This window comes from Melospiza georgiana, chromosome 33 (assembly GCF_028018845.1).
Source record: "Melospiza georgiana isolate bMelGeo1 chromosome 33, bMelGeo1.pri, whole genome shotgun sequence".
NCBI lineage: Eukaryota > Metazoa > Chordata > Aves > Passeriformes > Passerellidae > Melospiza > Melospiza georgiana.
In genome coordinates, this window is record NC_080462.1 from 2,898,051 (window position 1) to 2,921,822 (window position 23,772).

General features: G+C 51.8%; 4 protein-coding genes and 6 pseudogenes across 4 annotated transcripts; 5 read left to right on the forward strand and 5 right to left on the reverse strand.

Moving 5' to 3' along the window:
- The first annotated feature begins 5 nt into the window (after positions 1-5).
- On the forward strand, positions 6-717 carry LOC131095085 (scale keratin-like; annotated as a pseudogene).
- A 1,204-nt stretch (positions 718-1,921) lies between these two features.
- On the reverse strand, positions 1,922-2,548 carry LOC131095086 (scale keratin-like; annotated as a pseudogene).
- An 841-nt stretch (positions 2,549-3,389) lies between these two features.
- Positions 3,390-3,829, forward strand: LOC131095087 (scale keratin-like; annotated as a pseudogene).
- Positions 3,830-5,291: 1,462 nt separating this feature from the next.
- On the reverse strand, positions 5,292-5,918 carry LOC131095088 (scale keratin-like; annotated as a pseudogene).
- An 898-nt stretch (positions 5,919-6,816) lies between these two features.
- Positions 6,817-7,362, forward strand: LOC131095296 (scale keratin-like). The gene is made up of 2 exons (XM_058042973.1): positions 6,817-6,830; positions 6,925-7,362. The coding sequence occupies exon 2, from the start codon at positions 6,967-6,969 to the stop codon at positions 7,360-7,362; it is 396 nt and encodes a 131-aa protein (XP_057898956.1). The 5' UTR covers positions 6,817-6,830; positions 6,925-6,966.
- A 1,502-nt stretch (positions 7,363-8,864) lies between these two features.
- Positions 8,865-9,304, reverse strand: LOC131095089 (scale keratin-like; annotated as a pseudogene).
- Positions 9,305-10,318: 1,014 nt separating this feature from the next.
- On the forward strand, positions 10,319-10,758 carry LOC131095090 (scale keratin-like; annotated as a pseudogene).
- A 2,706-nt stretch (positions 10,759-13,464) lies between these two features.
- LOC131095260 (scale keratin-like) lies at positions 13,465-14,367 on the reverse strand. Its single transcript, XM_058042927.1, has 2 exons — positions 14,346-14,367; positions 13,465-14,270 (listed from the first exon to the last, which is right to left on the reverse strand). Exons 1-2 carry the CDS (start codon positions 14,365-14,367, stop codon positions 13,813-13,815), a joined length of 480 nt encoding a protein of 159 aa, XP_057898910.1. The 3' UTR covers positions 13,465-13,812.
- A 4,012-nt stretch (positions 14,368-18,379) lies between these two features.
- Positions 18,380-18,934, forward strand: LOC131095261 (scale keratin-like). The gene is made up of 2 exons (XM_058042928.1): positions 18,380-18,401; positions 18,477-18,934. The coding sequence occupies exons 1-2, from the start codon at positions 18,380-18,382 to the stop codon at positions 18,932-18,934; spliced, it is 480 nt and encodes a 159-aa protein (XP_057898911.1).
- Positions 18,935-21,165: 2,231 nt separating this feature from the next.
- LOC131095252 (scale keratin-like) lies at positions 21,166-22,015 on the reverse strand. The gene has a single exon (XM_058042915.1). It carries the CDS (start codon positions 22,013-22,015, stop codon positions 21,524-21,526), a length of 492 nt encoding a protein of 163 aa, XP_057898898.1. The 3' UTR covers positions 21,166-21,523.
- Between the last annotated feature and the right edge of the window lie 1,757 nt (positions 22,016-23,772).

Here is a 23,772-nt window from a genome sequence, read left to right on the forward strand (position 1 = left end):
CTGCCATGGCTGCCCTCTCTTGCAGAGCACCCTCGCATCCCACTCCAAGATGTCCTGCTACGACCTGTGCCCACCCAGGACCAGCGCTGACCTGTGCCCAGTGCCCAGGACCAGCGTGGCTGTGCCCCAGCCCATCGCTGAGAGCTGCAACGAGCTGTGCGCCCGCCAGTGCCCCGACTCGTCTGCCTTCATCCAGCCCCCGCCCGTGGTGGTCACCTTCCCCGGCCCCATCCTCAGCTCCTTCCCCCAGCAGGCCGTGGTGGGCTCCTCTGGAGCACCGGCCTTTGGCGGCTCCCTGGGGCTGGGCGGCCTCTATGGCACCGGTGCCACCCAGGCCTCGGGGGGCCTCTGCACCTTTGGCAGAGCCTACGCTGCTCCCGCCTGCAGCCCTTGTGCCCTGCCCCGCTACAGCAAGAAGCTCTGGAACACCTGCTGGCCCTGCTAGGTCCAACACCCCAGCAGCCCCTAGACTGCCTCAGCCTCACTCCTCCTCCTTGTTCACGTCACCTGCCCCTCTCCCCCTCCTTGCTCCTGACTGTACCCACATTCCCAATTCCTGCATGATCCCTCCGGGCTCTTGCTCCTCTTGCCAGCAGCCCCTGCCGCAGCCCAGCCTGGAAGACCAGCTCCCAGGAAGCGTGTGGAGAGATCCACCCTGTGCCTAGTGTGTCTATCTCCCATCTGTTCTTTGCTATACTTGAAATAAAACAATCCTGCATCCAACTGCAGCTTCTCTGTTGTTACTGTCAGGGTTCAGTGTAGAGGGCAGAACTTTTCTGGTCCGCCCATGGGCACGCCAAGCCCAGCCAAGGCAATCTCTCACTACCGTATTTTCCAGGCAGATCTGTCTTTGGGCAGATCCCTCAGCCCGGGCAGCTCTCAGCACACACAGCAGCAAAGCTCCAAGAACATTTCAGAAGTCCGTCAACTCCCGTTTGTAGAAGTTTAAGTCCATGGAACTTTATCTACTTCCAATCCATCGGTGGAAGAGCAGCATTTTTCTGAGTGACATGGAGCCATGTAGACACAAAGACTGCCATGGTGCCCGCCCCTTGTTGTTTTGTGGCCCTGGGGAGCAACTTGGGGCTGATATCAAATGAAGTGCCTACTGGTCCTTATGGCTTCTACTTTAAATTCTGTTGCGTTTTTGTCTTTGTCTTCGCCTTTGTCCTTGTCTTTGCCTTTGTCCTTGTCATTGTCTTTCTCTTCTTGTCTTTGTCTTGGTCTTAGTCTTTGTCTTTGCCATTGTCTTTGTATTTATCATTGCAATTTTCTTTGTCATCGACTTTCTTTTTCTTGTTGTCTGTCTCTTTCTCCTTTTGTTTTTCTGTTTACAATTGTCTTTTGTATTTCTTTCTATGCTTATCTTTCAGTTTCTATTTCATTATTCTAACTGCTTCTAATCTTCTTATACATATATTTCCTTCTTATTCTTGTCCATTTTCTCATGTCCATTTCCATCTCCGTCTTCTTCACTGTCTTCTTCCCTTTCACCACCTCCTAATCTGAACCTTTCCCAACGGTCTTCATCTTCTGCTTCTAGGACAGCTTGAATTTCATTTCCATGCCCATATCAATATGCAATGTTCTATCCCCACTTCTGTTGAACATTCCCAGTCCCCTTTCATTTTCCATTCCCGTTGGGCATGCCAGCAGCATTATTTCCCCTACCAATGTAGGAAGGCTCCCATCCCCAGGGGGATGCATGACTCCAGAAAAGGAGGCAAAGAAACAGAAATTGGATGCGGGAAAATTTTATTGAGCCAAGAAGGGCAGGAGTGGCAAGGAGAGGGAGGGTGGGCAGGCTGGAGGCAGGCCGGGTGTCACGGGCTGCAGGAGGCCAGGGCAGCTTGTGCAGAGCTCAAGTTCTCCATGCTGGGCTGAGGCGGTGCCAGGGCCTTTGGGGCTGTGGCTGGTGGCTCTAGCAGGGCCCGCAGGTGTCCCAGAGCTTCTTGCTGTAGCGGGGCAGGGCACAAGGGCTGCAGGCGGGAGCAGCGTAGGCTCTGCCAAAGGTGCAGAGGCCCCCCGAGGCCTGGGTGGCGCCGGTGCCATAGAGGCCGCCCAGCCCCAGGGAGCCGCCAAAGGCCGGTGCTCCGGAGGAGCCCACCACGGCCTGCTGGGGGAAGGAGCTGAGGATGGGGCCGGGGAAGGTGACCACCACAGGCGGGGGCTGGATGAAGGCAGACGAGTCGGGGCACTGGCGGGCGCACAGCTCGTTGCAGCTCTCAGCGATGGGCTGGGGCACAGCCACGCTGGTCCTGGGCACTGGGCACAGGTCAGCGCTGGTCCTGGGTGGGCACAGGTCGTAGCAGGACATCTTGGAGTGGGATGCGAGGGTGCTCTGCAAGAGAGGGCAGCCATGGCAGGAGAGCAGCCCAGGGCAGCAGCGCCCGAGCCACAGGGGCCAGGGCTGGAGCTGGGAGTCGCCAGCAGAAGCGCTGGCACACTTACCCTTGTTCCCGAGGAGGAGAAGGTGGCCAGGGCACTGCTTGCTCCGCTCTGGCCCAGGCAGGGCTTTTATAGCAGCCCCGGCATTGCTCAGTTCCATCCTGGCCAATCTGCACAGGGGACACTCCCTGCTGCTGCTGCTGCTGCTGCTGCTGACACCAGGGCTGTGTGGCCCCTTCCCCTCCCTGAGTCAGCATCCCCCAGGTGCCAGCCCAGCACATCCCGCTGCCCAAGTGATCCCGTCCTTCCCGCCATGTCACATACTTGGCAAAGAGAACGGCACCCAGGAATGGGCTCCAGGAACACCTTTAATGGCCCAAATGGGTGGGGCAGGGCTGCAATCATACTGGGCCAGATGGATGTCTTGACTCTTTGCCCTGTGAAGATCAGGATGGACAGAAGTCATTCTTCCCAGTTTCATGGAAAGCCCGGGGCACTGACTCCATGCATATGGGGTCTGGTTTGGCTGGGTCCTCCTCTGATGCAGAGAATTTCTCCATGATGAAGGCTCTGGCCACACCTGTCCCTTATGCTCCAGGTCCTGACATGTGTTCCTCATACCCCTTCGTGGGTGCCATGCTGGCTATCAAGGATCTGACGTGGCAGGAAGGATCAAGATGGCTTCAGCAGCAGGATGTGCTGGGCTGGCACATAGGGGATGCTGAATCAGGCAGGAGAAGAGGCCGCACAGCCCTGGTGTCAGCAGCAGCAGCAGCAGCAGCAGCAGGGAGTGTCCCCTGCGCAGATTGGCCAGGATGGAGCTGAGCAATGCCAGAGCTGCTATAAAAGCCCAGCCTGGGACAGAGTGGAGCAAGCAGTGCCCTGGCCACCTTCTCCTCCTCAGGAACAAGGGTAAGTGTGCCAGCACTTCTGCTGGTGACTCCCAGCTCCAGCCCCGGCCCCTGTGGCTCGGGCGCTGCTGCCTGGGCTGCTCTCCTGCCATGGCTGCCCTCTCTTGCAGAGCACTCTCGCATCCCACTCCAAGATGTCCTGCTACGACCTGTGCCCACCCAGGACCAGCGCTGAGCTGTGCCCAGTGCCCAGGACCAGCGTGGCTGTGCCCCAGCCCATCGCTGAGAGCTGCAACGAGCTGTGCGCCCGCCAGTGCCCCGACTCGTCTGCCTTCATCCAGCCCCCGCCCGTGGTGGTCACCTTCCCCGGCCCCATCCTCAGCTCCTTCCCCCAGCAGGCCGTGGTGGGCTCCTCCGGAGCACCGGCCTTTGGCGGCTCCCTGGGCCTGGGCGGCCTCTATGGCACCGGCGCCACCCAGGCCTCGGGGGGCCTCTGCACCTTTGGCAGAGCCTACGCTGCTCCCGCCTGCAGCCCTTGCACCCTGCCCCGCTACAGCAAGAAGCTCTGGGACACCTGCGGGCCCTGCTAGAGCCACCAGCCACAGCCCCAAAGGCCCTGGCGCCACCTCAGCCCAGCATGGAGAAGCTGAGCTCTGCACAAGCTGCCCTGGCCTCTTGCAGCCCGTGACACCCAGCCTGCCTGGGGGCTGACCATCCTCCCTCTCCCTGCCTCACCTGCCCTTCTTGGCTCAATAAAATTTTCCTGCATCCAATTCCTGTTTCTTTGCCTCCTTTTCTGGAGTAATGAATGTCCCTTGGACTGGGGCTGTTCCAAGTGTGGGAGGGGAATTGGTGATGCTAGGATTGCCACTGGGAATGGAAAATCTAAGAGGAAGGGGAAGGTTCAACAGAAGATGCGGTGGGTCACGGAGGTTGAAGTGGAGATGAAATTGAAATCAGTATGGAAGTGGAAGGATACGAAGGAGAACTTTGGGAACCGGAGATGTGAGGAGAGGGAGAACCCAGCGAAGGAGAATAAGACACAGTACAAGAAATAGAGGGAGGAGGAGAAGGAGAAGAAGTCAAAGGAGGAGAAAGAGAAGGCCAAGTACAAGGACAAGCACAAGCACAAGGAGAAGGTGCTCCAAGCACTCCTCCTGAAGAAAGACAGATCCCCTGACTTGCTGGCCATGAGACCAGTGGCTCTTACACATGTGCAGTTGTGTTGTCAAAGAGTGGGCTTGGAAATGTAGTTTGGACCCATTCCAGTGCAAAGGCTACCAGAGCTCCAATTCCTCTGTGCCGCAATGGCTCTGCTAAAGGACCTGGGACAGAAGTCAGAGAGACTTCCCCATTAGTCTTCAGTGTACGATAAATTTATTTGTCATCAACTTCTTCTCCTTCCCCTACTATGTCTTAGTCTATCTTCTTTTTATTTGTTCAAATCCTTGTTTCCCATCTTCCCTTTCCTCTTCTCCTTCTTCTACTTCCTCTTCTATTTCTTCTTCAGGTTCTCTTTCCTCTTCTTATCCTCCTTCTCCTCCTTCCTCTTCCCCTTCTCTTCCTCCGACTTCGCCTTCCCCTTGCCCTTCTTGTGCTTCTCATGCTTCTCATCCTTCCACTCTTTCCCCTCTGTCTCCTAACCCAGCCCTTTCCCAACATTCTCTATGTTTTGATTTAGTGTGCATTTTTGTTTCATTTACTTGTCCACATTTTTGTCCTCTGTCCCTGTCCCTCATCTCTTTCCCATTCCCATTCCATTATGCATTGCCCATGGCCATCCCCCAACACTATTTCCTTTCCCATTCTAGGTACTCCTCCATGCCTACAGATATCTTTGTTTTGGCAAAGGAGGCAAAGAAACAGGAATTGGATGCAGGAAAACTTTATTGTACCAAGACGGGCAGAAGAGGCAGGGAGAAGAAGGGTGGTCAGCCCCCAGGCAGGCTGGGTGTCACGGGCTGCAGGAGGCCAGGGCAGCTTGTGCAGAGCTCAGCTTCTCTATGCTGGGCTGAGGCGGTGCCAGGGCCTTTGGGACTATTGCTGGTGGCTCTAGCAGGGCCCGCAGGTGTCCCAGAGCTTCTTGCTGTAGCGGGGCAGGGTGCAAGGGCTGCAGGCGGGAGCAGCGTAGGCTCTGCCAAAGGTGCAGAGGCCCCCCGAGGCCTGGGTGGCGCCGGTGCCATAGAGGCCGCCCAGGCCCAGGGAGCCGCCAAAGGCCGGTGCTCCGGAGGAGCCCACCACGGCCTGCTGGGGGAAGGAGCTGAGGATGGGGCCGGGGAAGGTGACCACCACAGGCGGGGGCTGGATGAAGGCAGACGAGTCGGGGCACTGGCGGGCGCACAGCTCGTTGCAGCTCTCAGCGATGGGCTGGGGCACAGCCACGCTGGTCCTGGGCACTGGGCACAGCTCAGCGCTGGTCCTGGGTGGGCACAGGTCGTAGCAGGACATCTTGGAGTGGGATGCGAGGGTGCTCTGCAAGAGAGGGCAGCCATGGCAGGAGAGCAGCCCAGGGCAGCAGCGCCTGAGCCACAGGGGCCGGGGCTGGAGCAGGGAGCCACCAGCAGAAGCGCTGGCACACTTACCCTTGTTCCCGAGGAGTAGAAGGTGGCCAGGGCACTGCTTGCTCCACTCTGGCCCAGGCAGGGCTTTTATAGCAGCCCCGGCATTGCTCAGTTCCATCCTGGCCAATCTGCACAGGGGACACTCCCTGCTGCTGCTGCTGCTGACACCAGGGCTGTGTGGCCCCTGCCCCTCCCTGAGTCAGCGTCCCCCAGGTGCCAGCCCAGCACATCCCGCTGCCCAAGTGATCTTGTCCTTCCTGCCACGTCAGATCCTTGATAGCCAGGATGACACCCAGGAATGGGTTCATCCCTCATCCCATCTTCTAGTACTATTTACCCAGGGTCTTCCATGAGACTGGGAACAAAGACTTCTCCTGTTAGGTCTGATATTCATAGGGCAAAGAGCAGATATGTCAATCTGGCTCAGGCTGATTACAGCCCTGGCCCCCCTATTTGGGCCATTAAAAGTGTTCCTGGAGCCCTTTCCTGGGCGCCATCCGTGCTGTCCCGGGAGCATCAGGGGCACGATTTGAGCTGTCTTCACCATGGAATCGATCAGGTTATCACAGGGGAGCCCACCAGAACCAGATCCCATTTTTTTGCATTCAGTACCAAGGGGTTCCACAATGCTGAGATTACGAATTTCTCCTGTCAGGCCTGATCTTCATAGAGCAAAGAGCAGAGATGTCCATCTGGGCCAGGCTGATTCCAGCCCTGTCCCACGCCTTTGGACCATTAAGTTTTCCTGAAGCCCTGGGTGCGATCTCAGCTCTCAAGGAAACGACGTGGCAGGAAGGACAAGATCGCTTGGGCAGTGGCATGTGCTGGGCTGGCACCTGGGGGATGCAGACTCAGGGAGGGGCAGGGGCCACACAGCCCTGGTGTCAGCAGCAGCAGCAGCAGCAGGGAGTGTCCCCTGTGCAGATTGGCCAGGATGGAGCTGAGCAATCCCCATGGTTGCTATAAAAGCCCAGCCTGGGCCAGAGTGGAGCAAGCAGTGCCCTGGCCACCTTCTCCTCCTCGGGAACAAGGGTAAGTGTGCCAGCGCTTCTGCTGGCGACTCCCTGCTCCAGCCCTGGCCCCTGTGGCTCAGGCGCTGCTGCCCTGGGCTGCTCTCCTGCCATGGCTGCCCTCTCTTGCAGAGCACCCTCGCATCCCACTCCAAGATGTCCTGCTACGACCTGTGCCCACCCAGGACCACCGCTGACCTGTGCCCAGTGCCCAGGACCAGCGTGGCTGTGCCCCAGCCCATCGCTGAGAGCTGCAACGAGCTGTGCGCCCGCCAGTGCCCCGACTCGTCTGCCTTCATCCAGCCCCCGCCTGTGGTGGTCACCTTCCCCGGCCCCATCCTCAGCTCCTTCCCCCAGCAGGCCGTGGTGGGCTCCTCCGGAGCACCGGCCTTTGGCGGCTCCCTGGGCCTGGGCGGCCTCTATGGCGCCGGCGCCACCCAGGCCTCGGGGGGCCTCTGCACCTTTGGCAGAGCCTACGCTGCTCCCGCCTGCAGCCCTTGCGCCCTGCCCCGCTACAGCAAGAAGCTCTGGGACACCTGCGGGCCCTGCTAGAGCCACCAGCAACAGCCCCAAAGGCCCCGGCACCGCCTCAGCCCAGCATGGAGAACTGGAGCTCTGCACAAGCTGCCCTGGCCTTTTGCAGTGAGTGACACCAGGCCTGCCTCCGGCCTCACCATCCTCCCTCTCCCTGCCTCACCTGCCCTTCTTGGTTCAATAAAGTTTTCCTGCATCCAATTCCTGTTTCTTTGCCTCCTTTTCTGGAGTAATGAATGTCCCTTGGACTGGGGCTGTTCCAAGTGTGGGAGGGGAATTGGTGATGCTGGGGTCGCCAGTGGGAATTGAAAACCTAAGAGCACGGGAAGGTTAAACCGAAGATGCGGTGGGTCACAGAGGTTGAAGTGTAGATGAAATTGAAGTCAGAATGGAATTGGAAGGACACGAAGGAGAATTTTGGGAGCCAGAGATCTTAGGAGAGAGAGAACTAGGAGAAGGAGAATAAGACACAGGAAAAGAATTAGACGGAGGAGTAGGAGGAGAAGGAGAAGAAGGAGAATGGGGAGGAAAAGATGAAGGAGAAGGAGAAGGTGAAGGAGAATGAGAAGGACAAGCACAAGGACAAGGCATTCTGGGCATTCTGCCTTAAGACAGATAGATCCTCCAACTTGCTGGCCTTGGGACCAGGCGCTCTTACACACGTGCAGTTGTGTTGGCGAGTGGTGGGGTTGGTGACAGAGCTTGGAGCCATTCCAGGGCAAAGGCTACCAGAACACCTGCCCCTCTGTGCAACCATGGCTCTGCTAAAGGATCTGCCACTGAAGTTAAAGAGAGACTTCGCCATTACTCTTCCCTGAACATTAAATTTCATTGTCATTGAATCCTTCTCCTCTCCCTGCAACGTCTTACTCTCTCATCTTTATATTTGTCCAAATCCTGGTTTCCCGTCTTCTCTTTCTTCTTCTCTTTCTTCTACTTCCTCTTGTCTTTCTTCTTTTCATTCTCTTTCCTCTTCTTATCCTTCTTCTCCTCTTTCTTCTTCTTCCTCCCTCCATCCCACTTCACCTTCCCCTTCTCCTTCTTCTCCTCCTGCTCCTCCTTCTCCTCCATCTCCTCCTTCTCCTCTTTCTCCTCCTTCTCCTCCTTTTTCTAACCAAGCTTCTTCCCAACATTAGATATCTTTTGAATGTGACTCCATTTTAGTCCCATTTTCTTGCCCACATTGCTGTCCTCTCTCCCCATTCCTCATGTCCCTCACCTTCCCCTTCAGTCTTCCATTGATCTGACAATCCCCAACAACATTTCCCCTCCCACTCTTGGAACTCCTCCTGTCCGCAGACTTACATGATTTAGGAAAGGAGGCAAAGAGACAGGAATTGGATGCAGGAAAACTTTATTATACCAAGAAGGGCAGGAAAGGCAGGAAGGGGCATAGTGGGCAGGCCAGAGGAAGGTGGGGAGTCACGGGCTGCAGGAGGCCAGGGCAGCTTGTGCAGAGCTCAATTTCTCCATGCTGGGCTGAGGCAGCGCCAGGGCCTTTGGGGCTGTTGCTGGTGGATCTAGCAGGATCCACAGGTGTCCCAGAGCTTCTTGCTGTAGCGGGGCAGGGCACAAGGGCTGCAGGCGGGAGCAGCGTAGGCTCTGCCAAAGGTGCAGAGGCCCCCCGAGGCCTGGGTGGCGCCGACGCCATAGAGGCCGCCCAGCCCCAGGGAGCCGCCAAAGGCCGGTGCTCCGGAGGAGCCCACCACGGCCTGCTGGGGGAAGGAGCTGAGGATGGGGCCGGGGAAGGTGACCACCACGGGCGGGGGCTGGATGAAGGCAGACGAGTCGGGGCACTGGCGGGCGCACAGCTCGTTGCAGCTCTCAGCGATGGGCTGGGGCACAGCCACGCTGGTCCTGGGCACTGGGCACAGCTCAGCGCTGGTCCTGGGTGGGCACAGGTCGTAGCAGGACATCTTGGAGTGGGATGCGAGGGTGCTCTGCAAGAGAGGGCAGCCATGGCAGGAGAGCAGCTCAGGGCAGCAGCGCCTGAGCCACAGGGGCTGGGGCTGGGGCAGGGAGTCACCAGCAGAAGTGCTGGCACACTTACCCTTGTTCCTGAGGAGGAGAAGGTGGCCAGGGCACTGCTTGTTCCACTCTGGCCCAGGCAGGGCTTTTATAGCAGCCCCGGCATTGCTCAGCTCCATCAAGGCCAATCTGCACAGGGGACACTCCCTGCTGCTGCTGCTGCTGCTGCTGCTGACACCAGGGCTGTGTGGCCCCTGCCCCTCCTTGAGTCAGCATCCCCCCAAGTGCCAGCCCAGCACATTCTGCTGCCCAAGTGATGTTGTCCTTCCTGCCATGTCAGATCCTTGATAGCTGGGACGGCACTTAGGTTAGAGGGACACCTGTCTGGGACTGGAGTGTGTGGGTCAGGAATGGCAGAGGCTCTCAAGATGGAGAACATCTCTTTATCACAGGAAATCCCAGCAGAACCACACGCCATCTTCCAGCAGTCATTACCCAAGGGCTTCCATGAGACTGAGAGCAAAGACTTCTCCTGTCAGGCCTGATCATCTTAGGCCAAAGAGCAGAGATGACCATCTGGGCCAGGCTGATTCCATACCGGCCCCACCCCTTTGGACCATTAAATGTGATCCTGGAGCCCTTGGTGCCCTCCTGGCTATCAAGGATCTGACGTGGCAGGAAGGACAAGATCACTTGGGCAGCGGGATGTGCTGGGCTGGCACTTGGGGGGATGTTGACTCAGGGAGGGGCAGGGGCCACACAGCCCTGGTGTCAGCAGCAGCAGCAGCAGGGAGTGTCCCCTGTGCAGATTGGCCTTGATGGAGCTGAGCAATCCCCATGGTTGCTATAAAAGCCCTGCCTGGGCCAGAGTGGAGCAAGCAGTGCCCTGGCCACCTTCTCCTCCTCAGGAACAAGGGTAAGTGTGCCAGCACTTCTGCTGGTGGCTCTCTGCTCCAGCCCCGGCCCCTGTGGCTCAGACACTGCTGCCCTGGGCTGCTCTCCTGCCATGGCTGCCCTCTCTTGCAGAGCACCCTCGCATCCCACTCCAAGATGTCCTGCTACGACCTGTGCCCACCCAGGACCAGCGCTGAGCTGTGCCCAGTGCCCAGGACCAGCGTGGCTGTGCCCCAGCCCATCGCTGAGAGCTGCAACGAGCTGTGCGCCCGCCAGTGCCCCGACTCGTCTGCCTTCATCCAGCCCCCGCCCGTGGTGGTCACCTTCCCCGGCCCCATCCTCAGCTCCTTCCCCCAGCAGGCCGTGGTGGGCTCCTCCGGAGCACCGGCCTTTGGCGGCTCCCTGGGGCTGGGCGGCCTCTATGGCACCGGCGCCACCCAGGCCTCGGGGGGCCTCTGCACCTTTGGCAGAGCCTACGCTGCTCCCGCCTGCAGCCCTTGTGCCCTTCCCCGCTACAGCAAGAAGCTCTGGAACACCTGCGGGCCCTGCTAGAGCCACCAGCAGCAGCCCCAAAGGCCCTGGCGCCACCTCAGCCCATCATGGACACCTTGAGCTCTGCACAAGCTGCCCTGGCCTCCTGCAGCCCGTGACACCCGGCCTTCCTCTGGCCTGCCCACTATGCCCGTTCCTGCCTTTCCTGCCCTTCTTGGTGCAATAAAGTTTTCCTGCATCCAATTCCTGTCTCTCTGCATATTTTTCTGGAATTTTGTTCCCTCATCACCTTGAGGGTTTATTCTGATTCCTCCATTTTTCATCACATGGCATCATACAGTTTTTTTCTCATTGAGAGTTCAGGTGATTTCTGCTTTGTTCGTATCACTTCATTTTCTACCCCTTGTTTTACTCAGGATTAATTCCAATCTATTTTCCTGGATTCACTCTGTCAGACAGGCAGGGGCATGTTTCCAGTGAAAGGGAAATTGGGTGTGCCCTTTCCCTTGGTTTTACAGCTTCTGCTTCTTTTACGATGACTCTTGGTGCTTCATGTTTTCAGTGTATTCACTCCAGAGCATGTAAAGGTCACAGGGACCTCTGGCACACTCATGGTCACAGCAGGAACTGATGTCTCCAGGCTTTGAGGGTACAAAATCCCAACGTGACCTTAGTTTGTCCTTCCTTGGAGGCGCCATCTGGTGCTGCAATTCTATTTATGCACTGTGATTAAATTATTTTAACCATTGAGAGGTCTGAGGCTCTGCTTGGAATATGGTCACTGAAACAAATGTTGTCTCAGATGGTTCCGCTGCATGAGATCTTCAGTGCCCTGGGCTGGTTAACAATATGGAGATCAGTCCTAGATTGGACTCAATGATGTTGTAGGAGTTTTCCTGGTTCCTGGGATGCTGAGGTGGCTCCTGGAAGGTGGCACAGGAAAGTTTCCTTGCCATTGCACCACCTCCTTTCCCCACAGTCAGCAGTTACCCAGCTCTGCCCTGTCCCATGATGGTCACTCTGTTACTGCTGCTCCCAGCAGTTCAGCCACCCCGTTTTTCCAGTCTGAAACTCTGATTCCCTCCTGCTCAGTGCCACTCAGCTTCCTGTTATCAAGGCTCCCAAAACATGTGCCAATGTCAGGAACGGAGATGAATAATTAGAGGTTTTTCGGGATCCTTGAGTAACGAATGGGGTGAACTCCCTCCACCCCGTAACTCCTGAGTAGACACTGAGAGAAAGGTCAGCCCTTTGCTGGGTTTTGCAATCAGACATGAGCTCACTCTGAGCAGGCTTCCAGCCCAAATTAAAGCTGTGTAATCATTGCTCCCTAAGTGTTAATGGCTTTCTTCTGGGGCGTTATCTTGGGCTGAGCACTTGTCTGACACAACAGTTAATTAAGCTGCTCCCTGCCTGGCACGGCCAGGCTGAGAGGATCAGGTGAAATTTGGCAGTCACAGCTCAGGTGTTCGGCTGGGCTCATGATTTATACCCAAGCACCTCTTGGTGGCTGTGGGTGGAAGCAAAGATCAGAAGAGAAACAGAGAGAAAAGCATCGGCGTTTTGGAAAGTTGTTCCAGGAGCTGGATGAGAGGAAAGGAGACAGGGAGGATGAAATAAGGAGAGAGAGGAGAACATGCCAGGGGAGAAATTTGGAGATGCAGCAGGGGATGTTCAGGTTGGACATGGGAATTTCCTCCTGGAAAGGGCAGTCAGACCTTGGAAGGGGCTCAGGAAGTTTTGGAATTCTCATCCCTTGAGATGTCCAAGGAACTCCTGGATGTTGGGCTTGGTGACCAGGTGGGGATCCAGCTTGAATGATCTCAGAGGTCTTTTCCAACCTAAACAATTCTGTGTTTTTTTTAGTGAAAATATTCTCAAATAAGTGGTTTTTTACCCATAAAAATTAAGTTTTGTTTTGTGAAAATAAAAGCAGCATTCACAGGTACCATGGACTAATTTTGATTTCAATTTATTACTTACGGCCATCTGACAGATCCAGTCCAATACAAGAAAGAATATTGAAATTACCTGTGAAAAATAAGATTTGCTGTTCCTTGACATGGATCAAGATAATTTCTTTGAGAGAGTCCCAGTGAAGGAAGAGGTAAATCCTCTCTAATGCATCAGTCCATGTTCTTTTTGCCTCACCTGTTGACAGGTTCAGCCAAACCTTCCCCGAGGCAACTTTATCACGGCAGTGATTAACGAAAAAAGAGAACGTAGTGCCTCATCTTTGCTCATCAGATACCTATCTCAAAAATTGTTTCCCTTTGTTCTCCTTCCTCCTATCATTCCTTTTCAGAACGTGCTTTGGCAGAACTTCAGGGGGTATTTTTTAGCTCTGTCTTTGAAGGCAGTTGGATGATTCCTAATACATTGCCTGGAAGATGTAAAATCAAAAGGAATTCCAGCACTAAATTAACAACTTAAAAAAAAACTGTGGAATATTCTGGGTTGGAAGGGCCACACAGGGATTGAGTCCAACTCCTGGCCCTGCACAGGCACCCCAGGAATCCCACCCTGTGCCTGAGACCACTGTCCTTGAGCTCTGGCAGCCTTGGGGACATGACTTTTCCCTATCCCAGCACCAAACTGGATGGAAATAGTTGGAATAACTACTGGAACTCTGACAACTGGAATAATCAGTGTGAGGCAGAGAGGACTCTCAGCTGCAAGTCTGACCTGAAGAATCTCAGTCTGGTTCTGACAGGGAGGAATCCCACTCTGGAAAACTTGAATTTTCAGAAAAAACAAAGACAGGTGTTGGATGCAGGATTTTTTATTGCAAGGGCAGGGAAGATGGCATTGGACAAGGACACGGGAGGCAAAGACAAGCAGGTTACTCCTCACTAGAGCTGCTCCCTCAGCCTTGTGGCAGGAGGCAGCAGTTTCAGGGAGAAGCCAGCGGATGGGGGAGCCGCACATTTGGCCAGTGGTAGGGGCGGGGAAGAGGAGACCGAAAAATGGAAGGAGGAAACAAAAAGGAGAATTTCTAGAGGAGTTCTGTCTCCATGGTCTGAAGTGAAGTTCTGACACTCTGCCCCATCCTCAGGAGCTCAGGTGAGGATCCACTGGTGTTGTTTGCCGAGTTGAGGGATTTTTCCTTTGGGTTTAGCAGGAGCCGCAGCTGCCACGGCGGTAGCGGCCGAAGCGGGAGGACCGAGAGCCGCAGGAGCCAAAGGATCTCCCAAAGCCATACAGACCCCGGTAACCCAGGGAGGAGCCCCCACAGGAACCCAGACCCCCAAAGCCCAGCGAGGAGCCCCCATAGCCCCACAGACCCCCATAGCCCAGGGAGCCGTAACCCCCATAGCCACCAAAGCCAAATCCCCCATAACCCCCAGAGCCAAATCCTCCATAGGCCCCGGAGGCCCCAGAGGCGGCGAGGACGGGAGCTCCAGCAGATCCCACCACAGAATCCTGAGGGAAGGAGCTGAGGATGGGGCCGGGGAAGGTGACCACCACGGCGGGAGGCTGGATCACGGTGGTGGAGTCGGGGCACTGGCGGACGCACGGCTCGTTCCCGCTGTCAGCCAGGGGCTGGGGCTGGAGGACGCCGCCAGCACCGATGAGGCCGGAGCCACCAAAGAGGCCGGAGCCACCGAAGAGGCCAGAGCCACCAATGAGGCCGGAGCCGCCCATGGAGCACAGGTCATAGCAGGACATCTTGCACGGGTGGAGGTTGATCTGCAAGAGTTGATTGGAGCAATTACAAGATGTTATTTACAAAGAGAAAAATACTCTGGAGCTGGCTGCTTTTCCCCAGGCAGGAGAGTTTTGAAGCACTGGAATTTCCCCATGTCTCTTAAAGATGAAAATTGGATAAGAACAATTATTTGTTCTTAAATTGTAAGAACAAAAATGATTTGCTGGGGCACTTTGATGAGTCAGGGGATCAACAAGGAGTGGGACTCTGCTCCAGGAGTAGAGTGTGTTGTTATTCAGGATTTCATGACTCCGGCTCCTCATTCCCACTGATCTCCTTTGTGCTGATCCTTGTCTAAACAGGGATTATAACTCATTGTCTGTTCAGATTTGCTCAGTAGCTTCTTGGATGAGACCATTACAAGGGAATTGCAAAGATGGTTGTCCCAAATTTCCAAACATTGAATCAGGGCTTTGAGATCCCTACAATGAGCTTAACACCCCAGAATTTTGATTTTGGGCCACAAACTCTTGAAAATTTCTCACACCAAAGCATTTGCCCTCATTAACTTGGAGAAATCCAGCACTCCACATTTCAGCTGTTTAAGTTCCCTCCAAGATCCCTTTTAATCTTAAATAAATCTAATACAGAGCGTTTTAAGCAGTTCTCAATTCTTCTCTTTGTCCTACTCCAAGCCAGTCTCTTGGGGTGTTCATGCCCATTTATCTTGAATTAAAAGCATTTCACTTGATTTGGAATAGAACAAGCTGCATCTAATGGCAGGTTTGCCTCTAACTCAACATTTCCCTGTGAAATAGGAAGATTTAAACTTTCCAAATAATTTCCAGTTGCCCATTTAACCAAACAGAGGATAGGAAAAAACACTGAACCTTTCACATTATGGATACAACTGGTGTAGGTGACCCAACATCCAAGTGAATTTTCTAATAAGAAATTTTTGGTTTGGTTTGGAACAGAACTCCAGCCTCGAAAGCAGAGAGCAGCCTTCCATAAAGTTTTTGCAAGGTTTATCTCTTCACCTAAAATTTTGCCTATGAGTTCCCAATGGAAGAGAACACCCCAGATGAATTGTAGAGCAAAGAGAGATTCCAAAAGCAGCAAAGAGCAATTCCAGAAGCAGCAAAGAGCAGCTCCAGACTTACCAAGTCGTTGAGAAGAACGAGTGAAGGGAAGATGTTTGGGAGAACCCCAAGTGGAGACGGCTTTTATACAGTTCAGACTTGCCTCAGGGCTCACAGGAGCTCATTAGTTGACACAGAACATTTCTTTGTATTGATTGCTCCTCAAAGTGATGAAATTGCCGCTCTTTGTGTTTATTCTTGATTTCAAATGGCGCCTTACGTCACGCGAGGTCCTTTGATCCGGAACGCTGATGGGTGGAATTGGTGCATCTTTCATCCTAAAACATGATTCATGAATTCGTGGCAGTTTTCTGGGGTGACACCATGTACTGAGCCATTTACATGCAAATATTTTTGTCCTGTCTTATAAGACAATTATGCTCAGACATTTACAGAAATTATGAAACTCTTAGAATGGTTTGGGGACACAAATATCCAGAAAAGTCTTATGTTTTTTCCAACACTTAAGCCACAGTTTAAACCTGAGTTTAGTTCTGAAGGGAGAGATATTTATGATTTTAAGGATTAGAGTGGAAAACTCAAAATAATCAGAGAGTACATTGAAATAGTAATCAAACTTATGTTTTATCTAGGTGGTTCCAACTCTAGAAGTGTTCAAGGCTGGTTTGGATCAACCTGGGACAGTCAAAGCTGTCCCTGTCCATGACAGGGGTTGGAACAAGAGGGTCTTTGAGGTCCCTGCCAATTTTAAACCATTCCATGATTCTATATAGAAGAAATCCCGAATTTAGCTGTAGTGGCAATAAAATCCTTTTGTTTTTAGAGAGGATCTTGCAGCTAATGCCATCCTTGTTGTGTCTTTCAGCACAGAGCAATTACAATGTGAGAATCTCCTGGGAAAAGCAAATGTTGGATTTGCTGAGGTTTCTCTCTCTGTTTACACCATGATCTTCCTACTCTATCATTATCATCGTTATCATAATCACCCACATGGTTATCTTCACACCATGTATTATTTATAAATTATGAGCTTTTTCAAATCTGAAGATACACATGGGGAGTTCCTGAGCCATTATCCTGGAAAAAAAATTCACGTTGAAGTTTTACAAGAACATTCCAAGGGATTTTCAAGCACCTCTTGAACATCCATTACTGACTTATTCCTACTCTTTCAGAGTTATATAAAATCTGTGCCTGAGTGTAAACACCCCACAATTATAAGATTATCTCATTAAAATGCATAAATTGAGGCCACTTGAGTTTCTCCCATAATCAGCTCTTGGTTTACAAAATTGACCTTCCTGTCTTTGACCTTAAGAATAAAATATATTTTTCTTTATTTAATACACAGAATGTTGTGTCTCTAACATGTAAAAGTAGGAGGAGAAAGCATGAGAAAGGAAAGGAAAGCTTGATAAAACAACTCAAAAAACTCAATTTCCATGGAATTGTGCCTGCCAGGTGAAGTATTTCTCTGTTTCTAGGGATTGAAAGAGAGCAAGAGGAGAGTTTACAAAGGAACATGGGGAGAGACTTCTTCTGAGGGTTGAATTGGCAGGAAAGAGGGATTGGATTCAAACTGACAGAGAGGAGGTTTAGATAGGATATCGGGCAGGAATTGCTCCCTGTGAGGGTGGGGAGACCCTGGCACAGGATATTCCAGGGATTCCCCACCTCTGGAAGTGTCCAAAGCCTGGATGGAGGAGGCTTGGAGCACCCTGGTCCATGGAAGGTGCCTCTGGATGATCTTTAAAGTCTTTTTTAACCCAAACCATTCCATGATAGCATTTTATGGTATAAAATCCATTCAAAGATGCTCCTGACTGTTGTGTTTGCCTTGCCGTGAGTGGGTGGAGGGAGAAATGCTGAGCCTACAGAACCAAAGTTTTCCCTTTGTTCTTTGTCCCCAGTCCTCATTTGAGTCCCTAAAAGAAGCTCCATTGTCTCCGCGTCTCCTGTTGATCTCACTCAGGGACCTTTGCCTGGACAAAACCATGAGTGTCCTTCAATCACCCTAATTATGAGGGACTCATAAATAAATCAAGTCAGCTTTATTTCCTCCCCTAACGCTAAGGAAAGCAATGGGATCATAAAAAATAATTCACCACATAAAGCCTGGAGACAATAGAGGTCTGGGGTGGAATGTGCAGCTCACGCTATGTGTGGGTTTGGAGTGCACCAGCAATAAGCAAAGATAATTTCGGCACTTTGGGGAATTATGTGGCCTGCAATTTGGGGTTGGGACCTAATTATGAGCTGGCGCATCAGGTGCCCAGTGCCCTGTGGGCAAGCAGGGAGCTCTATAAAAGGCCTCTGCACCAGGTCCTTCCATCCACTTCTCTCACCTGTTCTGCCTTCGTGAACCAGGTAAGACACTTTTGTCTCGAACTTCTCTAAACTGAGCTTCCAGTCAAGAAATCTGGTTGGGGTCAGGCTGCTGCTGCTCTGTAGGATATTTGGTGCCTAATTTCTCATTTATATCTATGTCTTTTAAGAGAGAGATTCATTGAGTGGTGCTGAACCCCAAACTTGTATTATTTACCACTCCAAAGGATTCTTTGTCTGTATTTTAGGAGATGAATAACCTGTATATGTGGCTACATTTGGTAGCCACAAAACTCAGAGTTTTGCTGAGTTTGCAACAGGAAAGATAAAATCTGAGTAGAAATCATCAGCTAAGAGTAATGTAATGCTGATGAAATTATCTAGTTTGGAAATTCAAAGATACAACTGAGGAGTACAGACTGTGTTGCAGTGAAGTCAAGAGTAGCTTGGAGTTCACAGCCATAGGAAAAACAAGAAGAGGAAACACATTTACATCCCAGATTTATTACTGATACCATTAGGACTGCTTCAGCCTGAAGTTTGTTATTCCTTTAAAATTAATACAAATTAACACTTTCCACAGATTAACTTCCACCCCTGCAAGATGTCCTGCTATGACCTGTGCTCCATGGGTGGCTCCGGCCTCATTGGTGGCTCTGGCCTCTTCGGTGGCTCCGGCCTCTTTGGTGGCTCCGGCCTCATCGGTGCTGGCGGCGTCCTCCGGCCCCAGCCCCTGGCTGACAGCGGGAACGAGCCGTGCGTCCGCCAGTGCCCCGACTCTACCACCGTGATCCAGCCTCCCGCCGTGGTGGTCACCTTCCCCGGCCCCATCCTCAGCTCCTTCCCTCAGGATTCTGTGGTGGGATCTGCTGGAGCTCCCGTCCTCGCCGCCTCTGGGGCCTCCGGGGCCTATGGAGGATTTGGCTCTGGGGGTTATGGGGGATTTGGCTTTGGGGGCTATGGGGGTTACGGCTCCCTGGGCTATGGGGGTCTGTGGGGCTATGGGGGCTCCTCGCTGGGCTTTGGGGGTCTGGGTTCCTGTGGGGGCTCCTCCCTGGGTTACCGGGGTCTGTATGGCTTTGGGAGATCCTTTGGCTCCTGCGGCTCTCGGTCCTCCCGCTTCGGCCGCTACCGCCGTGGCAGCTGCGGCTCCTGCTAAACCCGAAGGAAGAATCCCAAGAGAGGTCTTGTCAACAGAGGAAATGTGATGGTTTCACAGCCAAAGAGCTTGGAACTACTGCTGCTCCATCTCAACACCACGGATTTGTAGCTGTTCAGCCTCTTTTGGATTTCTGCTCTTTCAGCTTCCGCCTTAATGCTTCTCCCGCCCCATTTCTGTGCTCTCTGGGGTAAATATGGAACAAAAGGGCTCAAAGTGGGTCCTGTTTGTTCACATCAACATCTGGGATTTGGAAGAGAACCCCGAATCAGCCACATGTGAATGTGCCTTTGGCTGGAGAAGAGCTTCCTGCTTCTTGGAGACTCTGCAAACGCATTGCATTGCTTGCTTTCAATAAAACTTTATTGAATCAAAGTTGCCATGTTCTGGTGGTCTTTTTTCCTGTTCTCACCATTGCTATTTGCCTTTGGAGAAGCCTCACCTGTGCAGGTGTCAGTAATAACCTAAAATATCCTGGAATCATGGAATGTTTGGTGTAAGGGCCGAAAAGAGGGATGGGGGGACTCCTGGCAGCTCTCCAAAATGCTGTTTATTCCATCCAAGACATTTCAGCAGTCCAGGGTTGTAGATGACAGAGCCTGTGCCTACAGCTGTCAGCTCCAGCTGCAGGCAGGCCTGGAGACCCTTAGTTTTGGTTACAATGCATTATATATTTTATAATTAATTAGTTTTGGTTACATTGCATTATATATTTTTCTTTGCTGAGCATCTTAATACAGTAGAACCAATCTATGCCTTAACTTTTATCTACAGCCTATAGCTGCTAGAATTACCATATTAATGTTACTGTTCTCCAATCACTAAAAGTTAGTTCATTACAGTTTAAGCTAGAAGTTGTTTTCAGTTTTCTTGCAGTGGAAAACTCTGAGACCTTTTTTCTACTTACAACATCTGCTGACTTGTTTGTCTCTGCTATCTTTCTGCTTGGTAAAAACATCTTGTTTGGAGTGGGTTTATCCTTTGTTCTAAGTAATAAAATCCCCTTCTAACTCACACACCCTTTGCCTTCTCAGTTATCCAGTAAGACTGGCTCAGCAATTCTTTTTTCTATATCAAAACTTGCTTCCATCTCCATTCCTTCTTCAGATTCTACATTTAAAAATCTTTCTGCTAAGCACACATATCTGTGAGACGTTCTTGTCAAACTTTCATCCTTCCCCAGCAGTTTGGGTTGGGAGGGATCTTAAAGCTCATCTCATTCCACACCCTGCCACAGGCAGGAACACCTCCCACTGGCCCAGGTGGCTCAGGGTTCATCCAACCTGTCCCTAAACCATGGAGATAAATGTCCTGCCCAAAAAAAAACAGGGAAAATTAAATTTCCATATGAATTTCTTCCAGGTAAAGCTTTCATCTCTTTGAGCTACATGTTCTGACTCAAATATTTCCTCAAATACTTAAATTCTGTCCTCAGGAACAACCTAGGCAAAAAGTTAAATCAATTTCCTGACAAATATTTAAATAAAGTTTTCTGGGCCACAGAGTGGAGCTTTGAAATCTGAAATTTTTCTGAATAATCATGAAGTGTAAGGTGTTGGATGACTTTTGACAGAAAAACAGTTCTTCAAGGATTCATTCACACCACCAAGAAAAGCTGGAGCAGAGAGAACATAGGAAAATGGTACCTGGAAAAATTAAAACATAGAAAATGCCTTAACTTGTGAGCAAATCCAACCTTCTTCTTCCTTGAGTGAGATTCCACCTTCCAGGATCTACAGGGAAGCTGGAGAGGGACTTCTCATTGGGAACTGGAGTAACAGGACAAGGGAGAATGGATCCAAACTGACAGAGGGCAAATTTAGGGTGGATATTGGGAACAAATCTTTCCCTGTGAGGGTGGATAGGCCCTGGCACAGGTTTTCCTGGGAATCTCTGGTTGCCCCATCCCTGGAAGTGTCCAATGCCAGGCTGGAGCAACCAGGTCTAGCAGGAGGTGTCCCTGCCCATGATGGGGGGTGGAAGGAGAAGATCTTTGGGGTCCTTTCAATCCAACCCATTCCATGAGTCCATAACTCTGTAATGTTATCATTCCTGCTCCCAAAATCTGGATCAAGGAACAATGGCTGACTTCACTCCCAGCTAAGACATTCCCGGTGGTTTTGAAGTCTTAATCTCAGCCTATTGTAAGGATCTGTATTTCCCCACACCCTGTACAGAGAGAAGTGTGGCAAACCCACAGCCAGAGAAATTGAAACTAAAAATTCGTTTGGTTTTTTGTTTTGCAGAACAGAATCACTTTAATGAGAAAAAAGCGTTCACAGAAAAACATTGCAGAGTATGAAGAACATGAGATCACAGGCAACTCCTTCCAGGGTTGCTCTTCTCCAGTTGGACAGTGAAGTTGCATTTTAGAAGAAGATAAACTATTTTTTCATCCCACATATTACATACACACAGTCAAGTAAAAAGCCCAGAAGAAAACAAGTAGAAGGTGAATGAATCAAGGAGGAGTTGTATGCTTCCAGCTCCACTTGAGTGGGGTGGCCATGGTCGCAACACCTCCTCTGGGGCCAGGATTGTATCTCTCCGTTGCTGGCGATTCCTTACTCAGGGATGTTTCCGTAGGGTTTAGCAGGAGCCCCAGTAGCCACGGCCATAGCGGCCGTACCAGGAGGAGTAGGGGCTGCAATAGCCAGAGCCAAAGAGTCTGCCAGAGCCATACAGACCCCGGTAGCCCCCACAGGACCCCAGACCCCCATAGCCCCACAGACCCCCGTAGCCCAGGGATCCATAACCCCCATATCCATACAAACCCCCATAGCCCAGGGAGCCATAACCCCCATATCCATAGAGACCCCCATAGCCCAGGGATCCGTAGCCCCCATAGCCCAGGGAGGTGCCAGAGGCAGCGAGGACGGGAGCTCCAGCAGATCCCACCACAGAATCCTGGGGGAAGGAGCTGAGGATGGGGCCGGGGAAGGTGACCACCACGGCGGGAGGCTGGATCACGGTGGTGGAGTCGGGGCACTGGCGGACGCACGGCTCGTTCCCGCTGTCAGCCAGGGGCTGGGGCCGGAGGGCGCCGCAGGCAGCGGAGGGGTACAGGTCGTAGCAGGACATCTTGTAGGGGTTGGAGGTCAACACAGGCTAAAAAAGAAGGCAAGGAGTTAAAAATTAGCAATTTAAATTAAAATAGCAAGTAGAGTGTTCTGAGTACTTTGCAATCTCGATGCTCTCTTTTTTTCAGAAAGCATTTTCAAAATTTTTTCACAATTTTTCAAAAATTTTCTAAAGGGTGTCCACACACAAGAGCAAGTGGGAAATGTCCTAAAAACCTTGTCCCCTTGTATCATCCTGCAGAAAACTATGAATGATTTCTCCACATTAAACTGAAATCTGGGAAGCAAAAGCAGAGAGAGCAAAGTGACTTTGTCCAAGGTCATTGGATGAGTCATTAGGAAAACTCAGATTTGGGTTCAGCAGGTTTGCATGAGATGGAGCTTATAGAGAACTTAATTACAGTAGCTTCATCTTCCCACTCATCCCAATTTTGCTGAGAGTCAAGGGAACAACAGATTATAGGATTGTGAGCTCCTGGCTTTCCCAGAAAGGCATTTGACAAGAAAATAAAGAACAAATCTCCAAGGATGTTCTTTAAATCCTTAACAGAGTTCTGAGGAGGAACTTGAAAGCAAGAAGGTGAAGGAGAGCCTGAGGATTTGTGGTAGCAAGACACAAATGGCTTTATCATGTGTGAACGACTGCAAGGGTTGCACCCTCATCAAACCCTGAACCTTTTATGCAAATGTTGAGATGGGTTAAACGTATCAAAATGAGGATCAGAGAATTACAGGCTTCCTCAAGCTGGAAGTGACTCAAAAGGCTCAAATCCAACTCTCAGCTCTTTGCAGGGTTATTTAGAGCTAAACAGAGAACCTTGGAATTGCCTGGTTTGGAAGAGACCCTTAAGATCATCCAGTCCCAGCCCCTCCATGGGCAGGGACAGCTCCCACTATTCCAGGTTGCTCCAAGCCTCGTCCCAACCGACTCTCTACACTCCCAGGGCTGGAGAATCCTTGGAATATCCAGCATGGGGGCCTCCTCACCTTCACAGGGAAATATTTCTTCCCAATATCCAACCTAAATTTCCCCTCTCGGTCTGACCCCATTTCCTGTGCCCTGTCCCTGCAGCTCCTGAGGGAAGTCCCTCTCCAGCTTCCCTGGAACCCCTGCAGATCCTGAGGTCTCCCCAGAACCTCCTCTCCTCCTGGCTGAACATTCCCAGCTCTCCCAGCTTGGCTGTATAGGGGAGGGGATCCAGCCACCTCAGTTGACCCAGAGCACTGTCCGGTTGCCCCAAGGTCTGGAGTTCCTGACACCAAGAACTCCACACACCAAAAAGACAGAAAGGTCCTTGATCTTTCCCAAGTCCACGCAGATTCACCCAACAGAAAGGATGTTGGACATCAACTGGAGTTGAAACCAACAATAAAAAATACACCAAGAGCAACAGAGAAGATTCAGACTTACCCAAGTCTCCAAGAAGTCAAGGGAAGCGTTTGGAGGAGTGAGGAGAGAGAGGAGCTTTTATATCAGCTGGAGGTACCAGATCAGCATCTCTTGCCCGCCCCAATTTCAAATTCATGCAACCATCAGGATGATGAAATTGTTGGGTTCATTATTGGCTTTTATGAAGCCTTTCAAATTTGTTTGTAATAATGATCTAAGCATCACCTGAGATTATAGAGAATTCTTTCATCTTGTGACGAACTGGGGGGAGATTAACACCCTGCATTATTCCTGTCACTTCCTTGGAATTACATCGGGAATCACCAAGCCAGCTCCTCTTGGTATGAACTGAATACCTGGAGAGTGGC

Bases quoted from the DNA above. Each gene is read 5' to 3' on its own strand.
- LOC131095296 (XM_058042973.1), top strand. From the start codon at position 6,967: ATGTCCTGCTACGACCTGTGCCCACCCAGGACCACCGCTGACCTGTGC.
- LOC131095260 (XM_058042927.1), bottom strand. From the start codon at position 14,367: ATGTCCTGCTATGACCTGTGCT. The intron at 14,271-14,345 runs CCATGGGCGGCT...GCTCCGGCCTCA, and splicing joins GTCCTGCTATGACCTGTGCT to TCGGTGCTGGCGGCGTCCTC.
- LOC131095261 (XM_058042928.1), top strand. From the start codon at position 18,380: ATGTCCTGCTATGACCTGTGCT. The intron at 18,402-18,476 runs CCATGGGTGGCT...GCTCCGGCCTCA, and splicing joins GTCCTGCTATGACCTGTGCT to TCGGTGCTGGCGGCGTCCTC.
- LOC131095252 (XM_058042915.1), bottom strand. From the start codon at position 22,015: ATGTCCTGCTACGACCTGTACCCCTCCGCTGCCTGCGGCGCCCTCCGG.